General features: G+C 40.5%; 1 protein-coding gene across 6 annotated transcripts in view; it reads left to right on the forward strand.

Moving 5' to 3' along the window:
• CALD1 (caldesmon 1) overlaps positions 1-16,968 on the forward strand; it is a 185,767-nt gene that overhangs the window by 158,590 nt on the left and 10,209 nt on the right. For all 6 annotated transcript variants that reach the window (XM_031589915.2, XM_031589916.2, XM_031589918.2 and 3 more), the window contains 3 exons: positions 2,310-2,458; positions 8,461-8,644; positions 10,467-10,607. In XM_031589915.2, the coding sequence (XP_031445775.1) occupies positions 2,310-2,458; positions 8,461-8,644; positions 10,467-10,607 (474 nt within the window). The remainder of the gene's footprint in view (positions 1-2,309; positions 2,459-8,460; positions 8,645-10,466; positions 10,608-16,968) is intronic.

Genomic DNA, 16,968 nt, shown 5'->3' on the forward strand with positions numbered 1-16,968 from the left:
AGCACCACCCACCCACTCCAAGTGGGATCAGAGCAGTCCTTTTCACTAAGTTAGGCAGAAACTGAATTGGCCTGTAATTCAGGAAAGCACTGAGACAAGGGAAAATACTTTTTCTGTTGTCTTCCTCTGGAGTGGGACATAATGTTGTCTGTTCCTGTCCTATCAATCACAGTTTTGGCATTAAAATTAGTAGGAGAATTATTGGACCTGAAAGCTGTGAAATATTTCTTTAATATCTTGTTTTATCATCTTTCTGAATAAGAGAGCCAAGCTGCATTAATGGTTTTCTCAAATGTGTGCACATTACCATAAATCCTGCTAGCTTCTGAAATGCTATTTCCTAACTTATTATTTTTTAAATTATGTTGTTTTAATATTAGTTTTCTCAGCAATTTCAATTAAGATGTAAGAGATATGTCTCTTCCCAGTGGACTTCAATACATCAGGCAACTGGAAGTATCAGCTTTTTAATGAGACTGAGAAAGGTCTTGATGAAAATCTCAGCAAAGGAAATCCTATGCTCTCAAAGTCCCAACACAGACATCCTGGCATTTGAGATCTTACAACAATCAGTATTGCTGTTCTCAGTATCTCCCTGAGCAAACAGGCAGCAGAGCTTTTTTGCTGTGAACATGTCACAAGCTAGAATCTTGCCCACATTTGGGAGTGCCCAAAAGTCATAACTGTCTGGCAGTTTACGTTAGACTCAATGAATAGTATGGGTTGTCTCAACACAGCTCCTAGAAAACTGGAAACCTTTCCTTGGGGGCAGCTAGTAATAATGGCCTTGCTTGCTAGCAGTCACAGCATCACAGCCAAAGAATGCATGGCCGTGGAAACTGAGCTCCCCTCCTGTCTGTCAGGGTGGTGATCCAGGTTGCAACTACAGCCCATTGGCAGGAGCCTGTGGGGATTGTCTGTGCTGCTGCTGCTGCCTGCTCTCAGGACAGAGCAGATGTTGCTGTGGGTTGTGTCCAACATCCCTCATCAGTGGCAACCTCACTGGAGCAGCGTAACTGCTCAGTACTGACGTGCAGTGTGTGCCGCCTCAGCGTGGTCTGCTGTAGGTTTTTATTTCCTCATGCCGCATGGAATGCCATAAAAGCAGTTGTGCTGCAGACAGGACTGTTATGGAAATTATTTCTGCTTTTTAATTAGCAAATGGGATGGCAAGAGACGAGAGTATTTTTTTCCTTTCCTTTCTTACTGGCTTCCTCCAACGCTGTAAGGCAGGGGAAAGAGATATTTTTGGGATAATGTTTTCCTCTGCTGCTATTGAAAGTTTATTTAGGCTGCTAGTTCAACTAATTTTCATCGTGGGAATAATTCTGCCGGAGGACAAAGGACTTAAGTCAGTCTATATACTCCATTTCTCAGCATCCAACCATGAGCGTGCTGAGATCAGGCTGTTTCTGGTATTGGTAAATACTTCAAGCCCATAACTACAGGGGGATACTGAAGAATGAAATTCATGCAGTCAATATACTTGATTACTCTTAAAAATTATAGGGTAAAAAATTGTAAGGATAGGGAGAATTTTTGCTTTAGTGTTTCCAGAGAGAACATTTGAGAGAACATTTGCTTCTTCATAGGATTAAATATTTGAGCCTGATAACACTATTTGTGACCATCCTCTGGCATGACTGTGCTTTTTGACAGAGTAACTTATACTCTGATACAAAGATCAGCTTTTTATCTTTTTCATTATTCCTGTAGTACTGAGGCATCCACCTGCTGTGATGCTGGAAATGCTAGCTCTGTTCTGTTGGTTTTCCCTTGCTGTGCTGCAGAACAATCTGCCTACATCCAGATAGCATGAGCTTTGTTCAAGCAAACTGAAGGTTAATAAATGATTTCTATTGCTCCAATGCTCTTAACCAAGAACAGATGAACAAGCCTAGCCCCAAAGAGTGTGCAGCCCAGGATCTTAATGGGCTACACATGAGTGATGCTGCAGTGGAAGTGAGGAGGACTGAGGGACCTAAGGAAGGTGCAGTCACAGAAAGAAGATGTGGTAGCCAAGCCCCATGCTACCACATGGGTAGCTGCAAGAAACTTTCACAGAAGACTGGTTATTTTAGGTGTTTTCATTGTGAATTTGGATCAGAAAAGCAGGGTGATGGATGATCGTATTTTTAAACTGTAAAGTTAAAAAGTCTACTTCTGGCTTAAGGCACATGATCATTTTGAAGACAGTTGCTGAGTTAATCACTAATTCTTGTTCAAGGAATTCCTCTTCCTTGACTGCTATTGATAATGCCTCATTGTGACATTTTTTTCCCCTGTGATTTATGGTATCTTCTGAGCAGGTAAAAGACAACAAGGATAAAGAAAAAGCACCCAAGGAGGAAATGAAAAGTGTCTGGGATCGTAAAAAGGGAGTTCCAGAACAAAAGGCACAGAATGGAGAACGTGAACTCACTGCCCCCAAACTTAAATCTACTGAAAATGCTTTTGGGTAAGTTCCAGCTAAGCACACTGGTCTTTGTTTGTGTTAGAGTAGAACAAGGGGCCTTCTTGGGGTCTCCAGTGAATAGCCTTGTAGCAGCTGTGTGCAAGACATAGGTTGGCACCATCAGAGGAGGCTCTAGTGTTCACTGAATGCTTAGGTCTGATTTAAGACTGTTGGTCAGTTTTCTAGCAGACTGCCCCCACATTTGTTACAGTGATAAAACAAGGTACAGAAAGCAGATGTAAACAGAACCTTGGTAGAAATGAGTGGCTTATTTTTCTTTGCTGGATTTTTTCTTCCTTGAGGGCCATTTCATTCCACTATCTGCATAGAGGCCAGTGATGACTGCATTCCAGATTTTGTGTTCCCTAAATTTTTTAAATCAAATTCATCCTGAAATTGGATTTCAATAATTTTTAGTTACAAACAATTTCTTATAGTAAGAATGCATATCAGTATGAAGCACAGTTCAGTTGGTAATTCTTGATAGCTAGAAATTCTCTTGATTTCAAGACAAACCTTGTAGTTAATTTTTTTGCCATAAAAGTGGTATTTTTCAGTTAGATGAGAAAATGTTCTTTTCGTTTTGTTAGAAATAATTTTTTTTTTTTCCCTATGCACCTCTCTTTCTCTTTTACACTGGCACAGGAAAAAAGAAGGTTAAGCTCTCTATGCACATTTAGAAATGTGTGGGACAGATGGATATTGCTATTATATCTCAGCACTCCCCTTGTGATTCTTCCGGGAAAATCAAACTTTCTCAAAATAAAATGCAGTTCAAAAGACCCTGGGGACACCCTGACCTAAGGCCAAAAGACAGAGAGAGTCAGGCAGCACGGAGATGGAGTAGCAGGAAATAGTCCTTCCTTAGAACTACCCTGCATCATGACTGGGGTCACATCATCAATAACATGAGAAAAGATTTCTGAAAATATTTTTGTTGTGTTTTCATTTGTTTCTCTTCCTGTGGGAGACAAGCCTTAGTGGCAACATGTAGACTTGAGTTTCCACTCCATTTTTTCTGTTTTTCTTTCATGATTTCCAAACATGTGAAGAAGGATGTCTAACGTAAGGCTTTGTTTGGAGCTTTCTTCTTGTTTCTGCATGAACACATCAGATACTCATTAAGAAGCATTGTAACTTGGCTAAATCTCAGTGGTGATGACTGAGAACAAAATAGAGTAGTGGAGGCTAAAGGAAAATCTTATCTGCATCTCATTTGTTCATGTCAGTCAGAAAATTGCAGGAAAAAAAGGCGTTTTAGATCTTTCATTTCTCATCTCCCCTCCCACTTACCTCCCTCTCCATTCTCACACAGGAATGCAAAAGTGCTAAATATGAAGCAGTGCTTTTTTTTTTTCCATATTATTCTGACTTGTTTTGGCTCCCACAAACCACTTCTTTTCCTTTTCCTCCTTGTCTGAAAGCTGGCAACTGTCTTCACTTCTTAGCACCAAGGAGTTACTTATTAAATTCTTCCTCCACCCAGCATCTCAATACTAATTTTTCACTGTTGACAGTAAGGAATGGAGATTCCCAGAATCTGTTGAGAACAGAGGATTTTGGGGAGGTGGAGGAAAATAAGGAGAATTACTGCCTGTTTATTGTTTCCTGTTTCAGATTATGCAGAACCAGAAGTGAAAGGTTCTGTGAAAATAAAATTAGGTAGGAATCTGAAGTGTTCTCCTTTGTAATGAAGACACTTGAGGTCTTCAAACAAAAATCCGAAGGTTGGATTCCACCTTTGTTTTTTTATGAGTTGAAAGCAGAGAGTAGCTGTCGATTTCTTTGAGGCTGTCTGCACTGAAGTCACTAAGGATTAACCTTTCTTGTGTACTCATATAAAACAAAGAGAAACAGGGCAAATATTATCTTCTCAGATCTTTTAATTTTGAGTGTGAAGTATTTGCCCTTGCAAGTGATACCTTTGTCATAGAATCATAGAATAAGCTGAGTTGGGAGGGACCCATAAGGATCACTGAGTCCAACAACAGACTCCACACTGGACCACCCAAAAATTGGATCATTATGTCTGTTTGAAGTGACTTCTTGGATTTTGGGGGACCTGAAACTTGCAGGTCTGGCTGGGACAAAGCAGACTTCAGATAACAAGAACAATTAATTAATTCATTCATTAGGTTCCTGGGATGTTTGTTACAGAGGTTGCAACCATGCAATGAAGCAGGAAAGTCTTAAAAACAGCTTTTTAATGGCCTGGGCAGGATTGATGAATTGGATGTTTAGAAACACCTTGTGCCCCATTAAGGTTCATGGGCTTTTGTAATCTCTGCAAATGATATTAGAAATATTTCAGGCTAAACACCCAAAAGCATACCTCAAAGCACAGGAGCTGGTCCTCACTTTGTTCTTTGAGCAGCCTAAGTGAAAATTCAAATAGTTTCCATTGTTTTTTTTTCTCAGTGTTTTAGCTTTATGTATTTATATTTTTTTATTAAAAAAGGACTTGAGTTCCTTTCTCTAATTATACATGACTACCTGATGCAAACCCTCGTTAGTAACTACTCACAACTACACGATGCTTATGATGGAGGGTGATTTTATGGCTCTACTTGAATGGGTTAAGTAATTCCATGGCAAAAACACATTCAGGATTAGGACCTAGACAGAAAAGGACTGTGATAAAGTGATATTAGGGAAATGTATACTATGTAGCTATAACTCTAGAAAATCAGGTGTGACAATGTCCTGGGGATACAGAAGTTCACATACCTCTGGAGATTTTTTTCCTTCAGCTTTGCTTTGTGGTGTTATATATAGAAAAGACTTTCTAAAACCAAGTAAACACATTGCAAAATAAATGTCAGGTCTTACCACATTGGTGTTGAACTTTCACAGATGAAGTACAAGAGCTGATATTCACATCACAGTGTCAGTTTGGTTATGCTGTTTTACCGTACGTTTTTTTAGCAGTACAATTTCTAAATGATACATGCTGCAGCTGAGTTTTTTCCCAGTCAGTAATACCATGTGAGGGCAGAGTAATCTGTGTTAGCAGATCCTATTGCGATATTGAAACCACAGATAATTCAGCTCTGATCCTACAATCTGTTTTATATGTCTAACCCCATCTAGATGAGAGATCTATTGGAATGAAGAGTGCCTTTGCAGGATTGGGTGTGATTCAGCAGACTGCAAATTTATGTATTTGTTCTTCGTGTTGTCATCTCTAATCTCATCATTTCTAACAGTTATTGTTATTGTTGGAACACTTGATTTGTTCCATTTTGTGGCATTTAATTCCACAACACTGGTTCCATTAATGAAGTTATTAATATCCAACTTTTCTAAATGTCAACAGAATAGAGCAGAAAGATCTTTAAAAAAATCAGTAAGTACATTCCTTTTCTGTCCCTTGTGAATAGCACACTGGTACCTCTGTGGTACCTATCTCCTTGTCAGCAGTAACACTAAACATGCTCAGGGAGTGGACGTTTGCCTAAACACTGTTGTGGTAATTGTTTAACTAGGTGATATTATCTGACTGTGTTGAGAGCATGCACTTCACCTATACAAATACTCTTCCCCCACCGCTCACTCCTTTTATTCTTTCTGCCTGTCTCTCATATTAGAGTTGGCTGTAAAACTACGGGTTTTCTCCTGTGGAAAGTTGTCATTAATAAATAATTTCCACTTCCTTAATTAAAGTCATATTTTCCTTGGAAAATGTCAGCAGAAGTTTGCTGACAACACCAAGCTGAGTGGTGCGGTCAACACGGTCGAAGGAAGGGACCTCGAGAGGCTAGCAAGGTGGGCCCGGGTGAACCTGATGAGGTTCAGCACAGCAGAGTGCAGAGTTTTGCACTTTGGGCTGGAGGAATCCCAGGCATCCATACAGACTGGAAGGAGCGGTCCTTGAGAGCAGCCCTGTGGAGAAGGACCTGAGGGTCTTGATAGATGGAAAACTTAACATGAGCCAGCAGTGTGCCCTTGTGGCTTGGAAGGCAAATGGGATCCTGGGCTCCATCAGAAGAGGGGTGGCCAGCAGGGACAGAGAGGTGATTGTTCCCCTCTACTCTGCTCTTGTGAGGCCCCATCTGTGAGGTCCAAGTGTGGAGCCCCCAGTACAAGAAAGACAGGGAGCTGTTGGAGAGGGTCCAGAGGAGGGCCATGAAGATGATCAGGGGACTGGAGCACCTCCCCTGTGAGGACAGGCTGAGGGAGCTGGGCTTGTTCAGCCTGGAGAAAAGAAGGCTGCGGGGTGACCTCATTGCAGCCTTTCAGTACCTAAAGGGAGCCTACAAACAGGAGGGGAATCAACTCGTTGAAAGAGTAGATAACTGCAGGACAAGGGGAAATGGTTTTAAGTTGGCGGAGGGAAGATTTAGGTTGGATGTCAGGGGGAAGTTCTTTATAGAGAGAGTGGTGAGGTGCTGGAACAGGCTGCCCAAAGAGGTTGTGGATGCCCCGTCCCTGGAAGTGTTTAAGGCCAGATTGGATGGGGCCCTGGGCAGCCTGGTCTAGCATTAAATGGGGAGGTTGGTGGCCCTGCATGTGGCAGGTGGGTTGGAGATTCATGATCCTTGAGGTCCCTTCCAACCCAAGCCATTCTGTGATTCTGTGATTCTGTGATTCCAAACGATAGGTGCTTTAGATGACATAGGAATGTTTTTAGGCTTTTAAAAGCATTTCTGGTTTTGAAACTGTATGAGTCTCACCTCTCTGTTTCCTTCTGTATCTGGTTTGGTCCCCAAACATACTTGCTAGGAAAATGGCCACACAGTCCACCTTTCACTGACCCAAACAGTTGGATGTCACAAGGTACCAAATCTGAACTGTACAGTAGGTGCAGTAGGACAGTCCAGCCAAGACTGGCAATATGCTTATATCTTCAAACTGGTATGGGCCTGGTGTTGTCATGCTGCAAGAGAAAGATTGTCTTCTTCTCTGGCCTAACCCTGGAAGTTTGAGCCCTTGGCTTTGTCAGTATTGTGATCCAGTGGTCAGAGTTTGAACATTTTCTTTGATGGGGAATTCAGATATTGCCACTGCATGGACTGCTGCTTTGAGTCTTGCTTTTAGTGGTGACACAGAGTTTCATCACCAGTAATACTGTGATCTGGAAAACCATCACCTTCAGTCTGCTGTTTGTTCCATAGGTCCTGACAAAGTTGCATATGGTGTTCCTTCTGTTCTTGTGTGAGAATTTTTGGGACCCACTTTGTGCAAACTTTCTGATATTTCAACATTGCCGCCATTGTTTCCAAGCACTGAAACAGCAATTCAGCTCCATAAACAGTTCTCTGGTCTGATTTGTGTGTATACACTAATCAAGAAATACTTCACTTTGTGGGGTGACTACTGTGCATGGCTTCCCAAATGTGGCTTGTTTTTCATGTCACTGTCTCCATGGTTGAAATGCCCCATCCACTTCCTCACTGTGCTCACATCCACTGTTTGGTCTCCAGAAATGTTCAGCAAGCATCAATGAATGTCAGTGGGTGCCATTTTTTCCTCAAGGAGGAATTTGGTGACACCTTTGCTTCATAGGCAAGTCCATGTTAGATGCCATTTTGTCAGACTGCCCCTATGCTGCCATCTGTCACACGACTGCAGATGTAATGGAACATTGTCAGGAAGGTTCAACCTCTACTGCCATACCACCAAAACTTGCCTCTGACGTGGTGGATCAACATCTTAAACTAGGAGGCATTACTTTCAGAGCATGCTTTGTGTCTCCTCAGGAAGATGCTGATAAGGTGCATCTTGCTGACGTTACCTGAGATCTCAGGCAGGGTGGTCCAGCCCCTGTCTCAAGTGCATGAGCCTGCTTCCTCACTGGCAGTGGATGGGAGACATGCTCCTCCAAGTGTCCCGACCTATCTGGCTCCTACCCCAAATGCTTTGCTTTGAGTTTGATGGAGTTTACAAGGAGCAAAAGATCTTATAAGAAGTATCTTTGTGTTGCTGGTGAATATAGGCATCAGGTTAGCTCTGGCCAGGAAGGGAAAACTTGTGGTGCATTACCTCGTCTTTCCTTTCTTTCCCAGCCGCTCCAACTTGAAAGGAGTTGCAAATGCTGAGGCTGGCTCTGAGAAGCTGAAGGAGAAGCAGCAGGAGGCAGCTGTGGAGCTGGATGAGCTGAAGAAAAGGCGGGAGGAGCGCAGGAAAATCCTGGAGGAAGAGGAGCAGAAGAAGAAACAGGAGGAGGCTGAGAGAAAAATCAGAGAGGAGGTAAGTGTAAAGGACAAAGTATTGCTCTCTGATTTTAATTCCTCATTGTAACTCCTTTGCTTCCACTCGCCTCAGATTAGATGGTCACTCTTTACAACAGTATCTGTACAGTTCTGACACCTTTAGGCAAAGCTGTTAGTGAGGCTGGACATGGATGAATCTGCGTTTAGCAAAAGGGCAGAATGATACCATGGAAGACTTGCACATAGGTGAGGAATGAGTATGTGACAATCAAGGCAAGACCAAATTCAAACAAACATACAGGCCAGTGTGTGCTTCTCCTTTGTGAACCTGATGCTGCCTGAGGTCTGTGTGAGGATTTGCTGCTGAATTTTGCTTCAGCTTTTGTCCTTTGTTTGAGCCCTATATTTGGATCATGTAATCTATCAGAATGGCTGTTTCTTAGCCTGCGTCAGGAGATGATCTATCACAATGGATAGACCATATCTCAAATATGCCAGGGGCATTAAAATTACCCCATTCCTTTAACCGATAGATTTAACTGCAAGCATGCTATATTTCATATCAGTCAACCACATCACACAGATATTTTAGTGAGAACCCAAGGTAAAACATTTAGGATACCAAGAAAAACTGCAGTTTTAGCCTCAAGGAAGACAGAGCTCTAATAATATCTTAATTAGTCAGGATGCCATCTACAGCAGCTGCATATTTATACTCTTTTTGGGTAACATTTTGGAGACTCTTATAGCCACAGACTTCTTAATTTATTTTCAGTCTCTTTGATGTTGCACAACTCAAATTAGAAAGGATGTGGCAAAAATTCATCTGCCGCAGATGAACTGGAATGCTAATGTTATATACAGTTATGATGGGCAAGATCTCATTAGGAAGATATTTTTGCCTGTTTAAATATTGAGTACCCAAGCACATCTGTTTGCTTGTGCTTCCTTTGCCAAGAAACTTTATAAATAGAATTTTAAAATCTCTGGTGCATCATTAAGGAATCTTACTTCTTTGTAAAACAAATGGTGGAAGAACAATAATAGTGCTAGTAGATAAATGCCAATTGCTTTAACATGCTAAGCTCTTTACTGTAGAATTAAATAGATGCTGAAATTGCACAGTGACTTACTGTGCGAAAAAAGACTCTGCTAACCAGCATTCACTGTGGTTGTGCTTCAACTTGCAGTTCTAAAAGCAAAAACTCATGTTGTCTCTCTGGAGGGGAAACTATAAGCATTTCAAGCACTTCACTTTTTGGGCATCTATCAATTTTTTCCATATTAAATATTAACCTTGGTGCAGTTGCTAGAGAAGATGGAGAGAAACAATACAAAGGTGAAGCTTGAGGGTGCAGAGAAACTGAATTTAGGAAGCAAAATGAGACCGCAGGATTTTTTGGTTCTTACACCATTTTAGACAAATAGTAGTCTGTACAAGCTGGTTGACTAGTGCACTTCAAAACCTGTTTGCTGGTTTTTTCAGGTCATCTAAGTGTTCTTCGGAAATATCTTTAAATGCAGATACCATTACGAAAATTTAACATTAAGTTTCTGAAATCGAGTTCTTAATGAAATAATATTTTTATAAATGTGCCTTGTTCTCTGTAAGTGACACTATTTGGTGGTAAATCTGATGACATCACTGTGAGGAGAGATTAAAGGAGCATGGAGTAATTGTCTTCTTCACTTAATACTATGGTATATTGTCACCTACATGTTACTAGCATTCAGACAGCATTCACTGAACTGTTTTGGCTAGCATAAAAAATCTATTAGATAATCTGATAAATTTTTGCAGGACAGCAAAGCCTTGTAATGTGATGCAGTTTCTGAAAGAATAAATTAATACTTTTTAGGAGGAAAAGAAGAGGATGAAGGAAGAAATTGAAAGGAGAAGAGCTGAAGCTGCTGAGAAACGTCAGAAAGTGCCAGAAGATGGCGTATCTGAAGAAAAGAAGCCATTTAAATGTTTCAGTCCTAAAGGTTCATCTCTGAAGGTAACCTCCCTGTTAACTTCTGTATAGTACCAAAAAACTAATGGGTGTTGTAGTCCAAACCAACTACCCAACACCAAAGCATTGTAGAAATACTTGATATCATACCTGGGCCAATGCTTTGAAATAGGTCTTAGCCTAAAACCTGCAGCTGAAAGACTTCATTCATTGGCATGATTGAGGATTCGAGACCCTTTCTAAAAATTGTTTAGCCTGGGAGTTACCCAGTAATGTCAGTAATGTCCAAAAAGTTTCATCACCTTCGAGAGGAAATGGGAACTCAGAGTTGTTTTACTACACTAATTTCTCAATTTATTATACAACTGATTTATGAGCTGGGACAGAAAAGATCACAAATATTCTTTGTCTTCTTCCATATCCGTGATTACTTTCTTCATTGCCACATTACTTTGTCTTTTAAGTATATTCAGCCTAAGTATCATTAGTTGAAACTGTCTCATATGGGAGGTCTATGTTATGCCTGATCCCTCTGAAACAATGTCTGGAAATACTGTGCTCAATTTCATTTTCTTACATAATATTTAAAAACAAAACAAAACCTTCTCATGCTGCAGGAATTTCTAAGTGGTCTTCTGTGGCCTGTATTATTTTGCATGTCAGATAAATCATTGAAATGATCTTTCAACATGGAAGAGAAATATTGGTGCCAGTGAAATTATTGGGAATTTTGTTTTGGTATTTATTCTAGTCTCCTTCTCAGCTCAGGCCCAAACTACAGATCTCTTTATCATTTTGACCTATCTTTTTCTTTTTTTGCTTTTGAGGTAGTCAAATAAAATTAGTCAAATAAAAATCCAAAATGTCTGTCAGAAAGGACCATTTAGTAGGCCTTAGGAGGAAAAAGAACCAGGCAGGAGGTTGTCAGGTAGAAACTTGCATCAGATCATAAATTGGATCTGCATGAGATGAAGAAATGCCATTCATAAGTGGAAAGCTACATTTGTCAGAATGACATTTCTGCTTACAAAGTTCACTCTTCAAACTAATGTGGAGCTTCAGCCCTATATGGTTTTGGGTCCTGTTCCAGCAAATACAGTGGCCAGATACTTTTGGCTGGACTTGGCTTTAACTCCTCAGACACATCTGAACCTGAAATTTGAGGACAGAACACATACAGCTGTAAATGAAGGTTGCCAAACTTCACAACTCTATCCTATTAGATAAACCTGGTCTTGCAATTTTGGTTGCAAAAGACTGTGTCAGGAATGGACACTGTAATTGCACAGCTTCTTCCCAGTCCTCCTGAGAGGGCTTCTTTTTCTTCCTTCTGTTTCTTAAGATGCCTTTTATGACATGCATTTGGAGCTTCAGTTCACAGATGACTCAGAAGAGAGAAAATTATACTTGAAAATGCATAATAGCAAGATACAGATCATAATTTGGGGGGGAGTGGGACAAAACAGTGGATTTGACAGGAGGTTCATAGGTTTCAGAGAACTTTTGGATCGACGCTACTAAAAGTATTTTTAGAGGAAAGCTGGGATATTCCAAATGTTAAGCATTTGAGGTTCATTTTTTTATTATGATAATTGCTGCTGCTTTTATAGCTTGGTAGCTAGAAGATTTTTTTATTTTATTTTGTTACAAAAACTGATACATGTGACTCTGTACATGCTTTTCTTTCTCTCAGTTTCTCTTGAAATTGGTGATACTGTACATATTTCAGTCTAGTGTCTGTGGGTGGCCAGAATATATATGTAATACTGTTGATCTTTATGCCCAAAACAGTTTCTTGGCCTTCTGTAGTCAATAGCTGAAGAGAAAATAATCTGGTTTTAATAACCTGATGCCAAACTCCAGTTTTTAGAAAAAAGTAACTGTCACCACCTTTTGTTTGGACAGACTTTTCCAGCTAGCCTAACCTGGTCAGTTTACAGCCTTTTCATTTGGTTGTTATACACTGACCAAGTTATCTTTTGACTGGTAAAGCATCTGGCACATATTTTCTCCCTTGATAAATGTATCCTCTGGTTAGATGTGTTGTGAATCATGTGAGAGCTATAAATGCTCAATTGTGGGTGGGCCATTGGAATTAAGAACGAAAAAGATGAGATTCAGTATTAGAAACTGTATGATGCATGTGCACATTCTGTCTTCTCCTTTGTTCTTTCTGATGTGGTAAACTTTAGGGAAGAAAAAGAAGTTCCTAGGAATGACTTAGGTGAAGAGAGCAGAATGTGTCTTTTACCAGCAAGAATAAAGGAAAGAAGAGAGAGCGGCTGAAAATAGTATGGTATATTATCATCTTATGGAGGGGGCATTAATCCATCAAGCAAGGCATGGAATAGCATGATGAGCAGACTCAGAATTTAGAGACCAAGATGTACAATTCATCTCCATATATTACACAGCTCATGGATGCACATACATAAAGATACAAACATGGACTTAATATAAGTACAAGTATTTAGAAAGTACTACTGTGATTATCTAGTTTGGCCTATAACAAATCACGGTCTTCAAGGTTCTGAACAACTCCTGTTGTTTTAACTGTTAAGTAAATAATTCCCTAAAAGCTTAGACGATGTTTCAAGCAGAACCACAGAGGGCACCACAGCTGTTTGCTGTCATGATCAAAATGGGAGTCTGAGATGTGGGATGGAATAGAGCTCTGCTGGCCCTAGAAGCTAGGTGACAGAAGTTGAAGTGGATGGAATAGGAAAGGAGAGGTAGGGTTGACTGATATGGTATTTTCAGGGATTTTGCCAGTTAATTTTAGGGGGTTGCAAGTGCTGGAGCCTGTGCAGCATGGAGTCTTTCCAGAGAGGGCACAGGGGCTGGTTTTTCTCAGAGGAGACAGTAAAAAGGAAGGATGCGAAGTAAATGTAGGCTATATTCATTCCTAGCTTAGGGATAGAGCAGCTTGGATTTATTAAGGCTGTGGATTCCCCATGGGCTCTAGCTGCAGTACCAAACCTCTGTGCTGTCTCTGCTTTCTCTTTCTCTCTTTTTGTTTCTTCTTCTTTTTCTAGTCTTCATAAGAACAAAGGAGAGTCTCTGGCACAGCCTTTGCTGCTCGCTCATCCCACTCTACCTCATGCTCTCTCTAGTTTAGTTCTCACAAATGGTGCTGCAGTAGAAGAATGAGATTTCCTGACTACTCATTGTGTTCCTTTCTGTTTTAGAGAAGTTAATTTCTCATGTTTTCTTTTGGAAAGAGCATTATTGACATCTTGTTCTCTAGTTTAATCAGGAGAGAATAGGATATTTCAGTGCTGATTCTCCTCTGGTGATGGTGGAGATCTTTACCACTACAGAAATGCAGAAGCAATTAGGTACTGAGGGGAGGAAGCTGCAGACATCTCCTGCATCCAGCCAGCTTTCCACAAGGCAGTACTGGCAACTAAGTAAGAAACAGGACTTTTCAAGGTTGAGATTTTTTTTTTTTTTTTTTAAAGCTCATATCTCATTATTGCTCAGTATCTGAGAACTGACTGGAAAGAATTAGACTCGCTCAATCAGTGCTTTCTAGGCGATGATCTGTTCTTGCAGCAGGAAAACAGAGGAGTAAGGGCAGGATTTGTGATGCTGATAGTGGGGAAAAAAGCCCAACAGCTTAAAGAAACAAGAAAATGGGAGGCAAGGCTCGGGAGAAGCTATTTACTCTCAGAGACTACCAGGTATCACACAGAGTGGATTTCCAGGTTCTTCTATCTCTGAGACATGAGATGAAATTATAAGAAAGGGATTTCTGTTTTTATGCATGTTTCTTCTTCCCTCTCTTTCTTGACTCATTTTTTCTGAAAATAATTTTTCAGTATGTCAGTTTACAATAAATCCTGTTGCATAGTATCCAATACACAATTTTAAATTCCTAATAATCATTTAAAAGCTATGCATGAAACAAACATTACTGGAAATATTTAGATGGTACGTGTTTTCCATGTCATTGGCTCAGACTGTGTATTAACTCATTCCTTTTTCATTCAGTTTCTGTTCTTGGAGGATGTACAGATGGGACAGAGCACACTTTGACTCCCACACTTAAATTGGATTTTTAATAAGCAACTTCTTGCACAATCAGAGATCAAAATGCGTCTATAAAATATTTAATGTATATAAATGCATACCTATATTGTTGTGTAACATCTTGCTTAATTTATTTCTTGCCACCTGTGTGTGCTATTCCTGTTGAGAAAGGCCCCAGTCAGCTGTAAGACTGTTTGTTTTGTATTTATGTCCACTGATGGCTGCTGCCATGATTAGGGCACCTCGAAGCACTGAATAGGATGGAAACCATGGTGCAAGTTACTGCTTTGTAGGGATGCAGTTAAACGGCTGGGTACTTTTGTTGACACATAGCTATCATCAAGCTCTAGGCAGGAGCTAGTTCCTAGGCAGGAGAGGGTTTCATTTTGTCCAAATTTACCAGCAGAAGAGAAGGCATCCATCTAAACATTTTGTTGTCCAGTCTAGGCTTATTTGGCAGTTGATAGACTAAGGAGCCAGCCTTCTTGGACAAGCAGGTCCAAACTTCCTTAAGGTGAGGTGAGATCTTCTGTTTCTCCACTGACTATAGAGGGTAAAATGAGTAGTTTGGACTAAATGGTAAACTTTCAAGCAACCAAAGTTAGGTGGGAGAGATGCAGCATGAGATCTCATGTTCTTTTTCCCTGTTTATAGTTTAATTAGAGACTGGCAGATTGACTTTTCACCTTGCATTCCCTGTTTGTCTTACAGATCTATTTTGTAATATTGTTCACTGTATGTGTCAAACGTTTAAAATTATTTGCATGAAGTTTGCGTGCTGTGCAGTAGTACATAAACTTTAGATATTGCTGTGCAGTCTAAATAGATTTGAGCTGTATGCTGAATGAATCTGTGTGCACAGGTGTGTTTGCAATATATTCTTCTGTGCATGGCATGCAGAACTTTGAGGCAAATGCTCTACAAAACAAGCCCTTATATGAATGTGCAGAAAATATGTTACCCATCCACACAAGGCACATGCTTCCTCAGGAAGAGGATCATGTCCAGCTCTCACACCTAACTACTCTCCCGTTTACCTTAATTTCTGGTTTGCTTCCCCATTCTCCTGTTCTGAGCAGTTTCCAGCCTATTTTTGATAACACAGCAAGTGCTCAGAGCGTTGTTGTTTCCAGAAGGAAAGGAATAATTCCATGTCTTGTTACTATGACCTCAGTAATTCATGTCCCTCTTCCCCATAGGCTGTTCTCCTAGCACCCATGCCAGCTGGGTTTTCCTGCTGTATAGAAATGCCTCTCCTTCATGAACATAAGAAGTTTCTACAGACTCTGGTGTTTAGCTTATTTTAAACAGCTTTTAAGATCTGTCCCTTTTGTAAGACTTCAAGTGGAATCTGAGTTGATCTGAACTAGAAGATGCTGTAACTGATTTATAGTGTTGTTTCCTGGAGCTCTGGTTCTTTGGGACATTCCTTATCACTCTTCCTACAAGCCAGTGTTTCACTGATGCAGCTGTGGGATTTACCCCTGCATGCAGAGAGTGGGAGAAACCAGCAGCTCTCATTGATACAACGCATATTTTGGTTACTGCTGTTTATGGCCCAGAAATCAGTGCTTTGGGAAACTTTTCATACTGTACCATAATTGAGGTGAGGTGAGGTGATATGTTTTAACATCATAAATCCATCTAGTCGCTTTAAATCATATAATCAACTTGCTTTATTGCAAAGCTGATCATGTTTCCTTCGGGAAAAACTAACTTGCTCACTGTGAGGATGGAATGGGAAGAGCTGCCGATCTGCATCCCTGTTTATGTTGCATGCGTGCTGCTGTGCTCTGCAGCTCCTCTTGGTGTATTGCTGCCATCTTGTGAGAGTGAAGTGAAACAACTGGTGCATGTTCAAGCAAAAGCCCATTTTTCTGCCTCAGACTGCATTGAGATCTTTTATTGGTAACTAAAACTCTATAAATTACTCTGTAAATTGTATGTATTTGTTAAAACTTTAGAGGTGCTTTCGAGATGGATGTGACACTATCTGGAGAGTTTTTCCAGTTGTCTTATTGGGCAAATTCTACACTGCTGTGAAACACCCGAGTTTTTGGTCCTATGATCTAAAGAAGGAAAACGTGCATGCCCTTTGATGGGATTGGTGTATGATGGACGAGTCTCATACAGCTTTAATGCTAAAGGGCACCAAGGAGAACCTTGTAAAGGAAGGGCTCTCATTGTCACCGTTAAAGTGATTTGAGAATGGCCAACAGATACTGAGAACAGGGAATCCTTAGGAGTATGATCGGGCTGATTAACAGTAATTTCTATCCCCTGGAGGGACATGTTTTTGTACTCTTCCGTGAAAGTATAGAGCCTGAGACAAGAAATAGAACAACATGATGTGGAAGAGACTTGAGGAAGTTGA

The sequence above is a fragment of the Phasianus colchicus genome, chromosome 1 (assembly GCF_987193195.1).
Source record: "Phasianus colchicus chromosome 1, bPhaCol1.hap1.1, whole genome shotgun sequence".
NCBI classification, from domain to species: Eukaryota; Metazoa; Chordata; class Aves; order Galliformes; family Phasianidae; genus Phasianus; species Phasianus colchicus.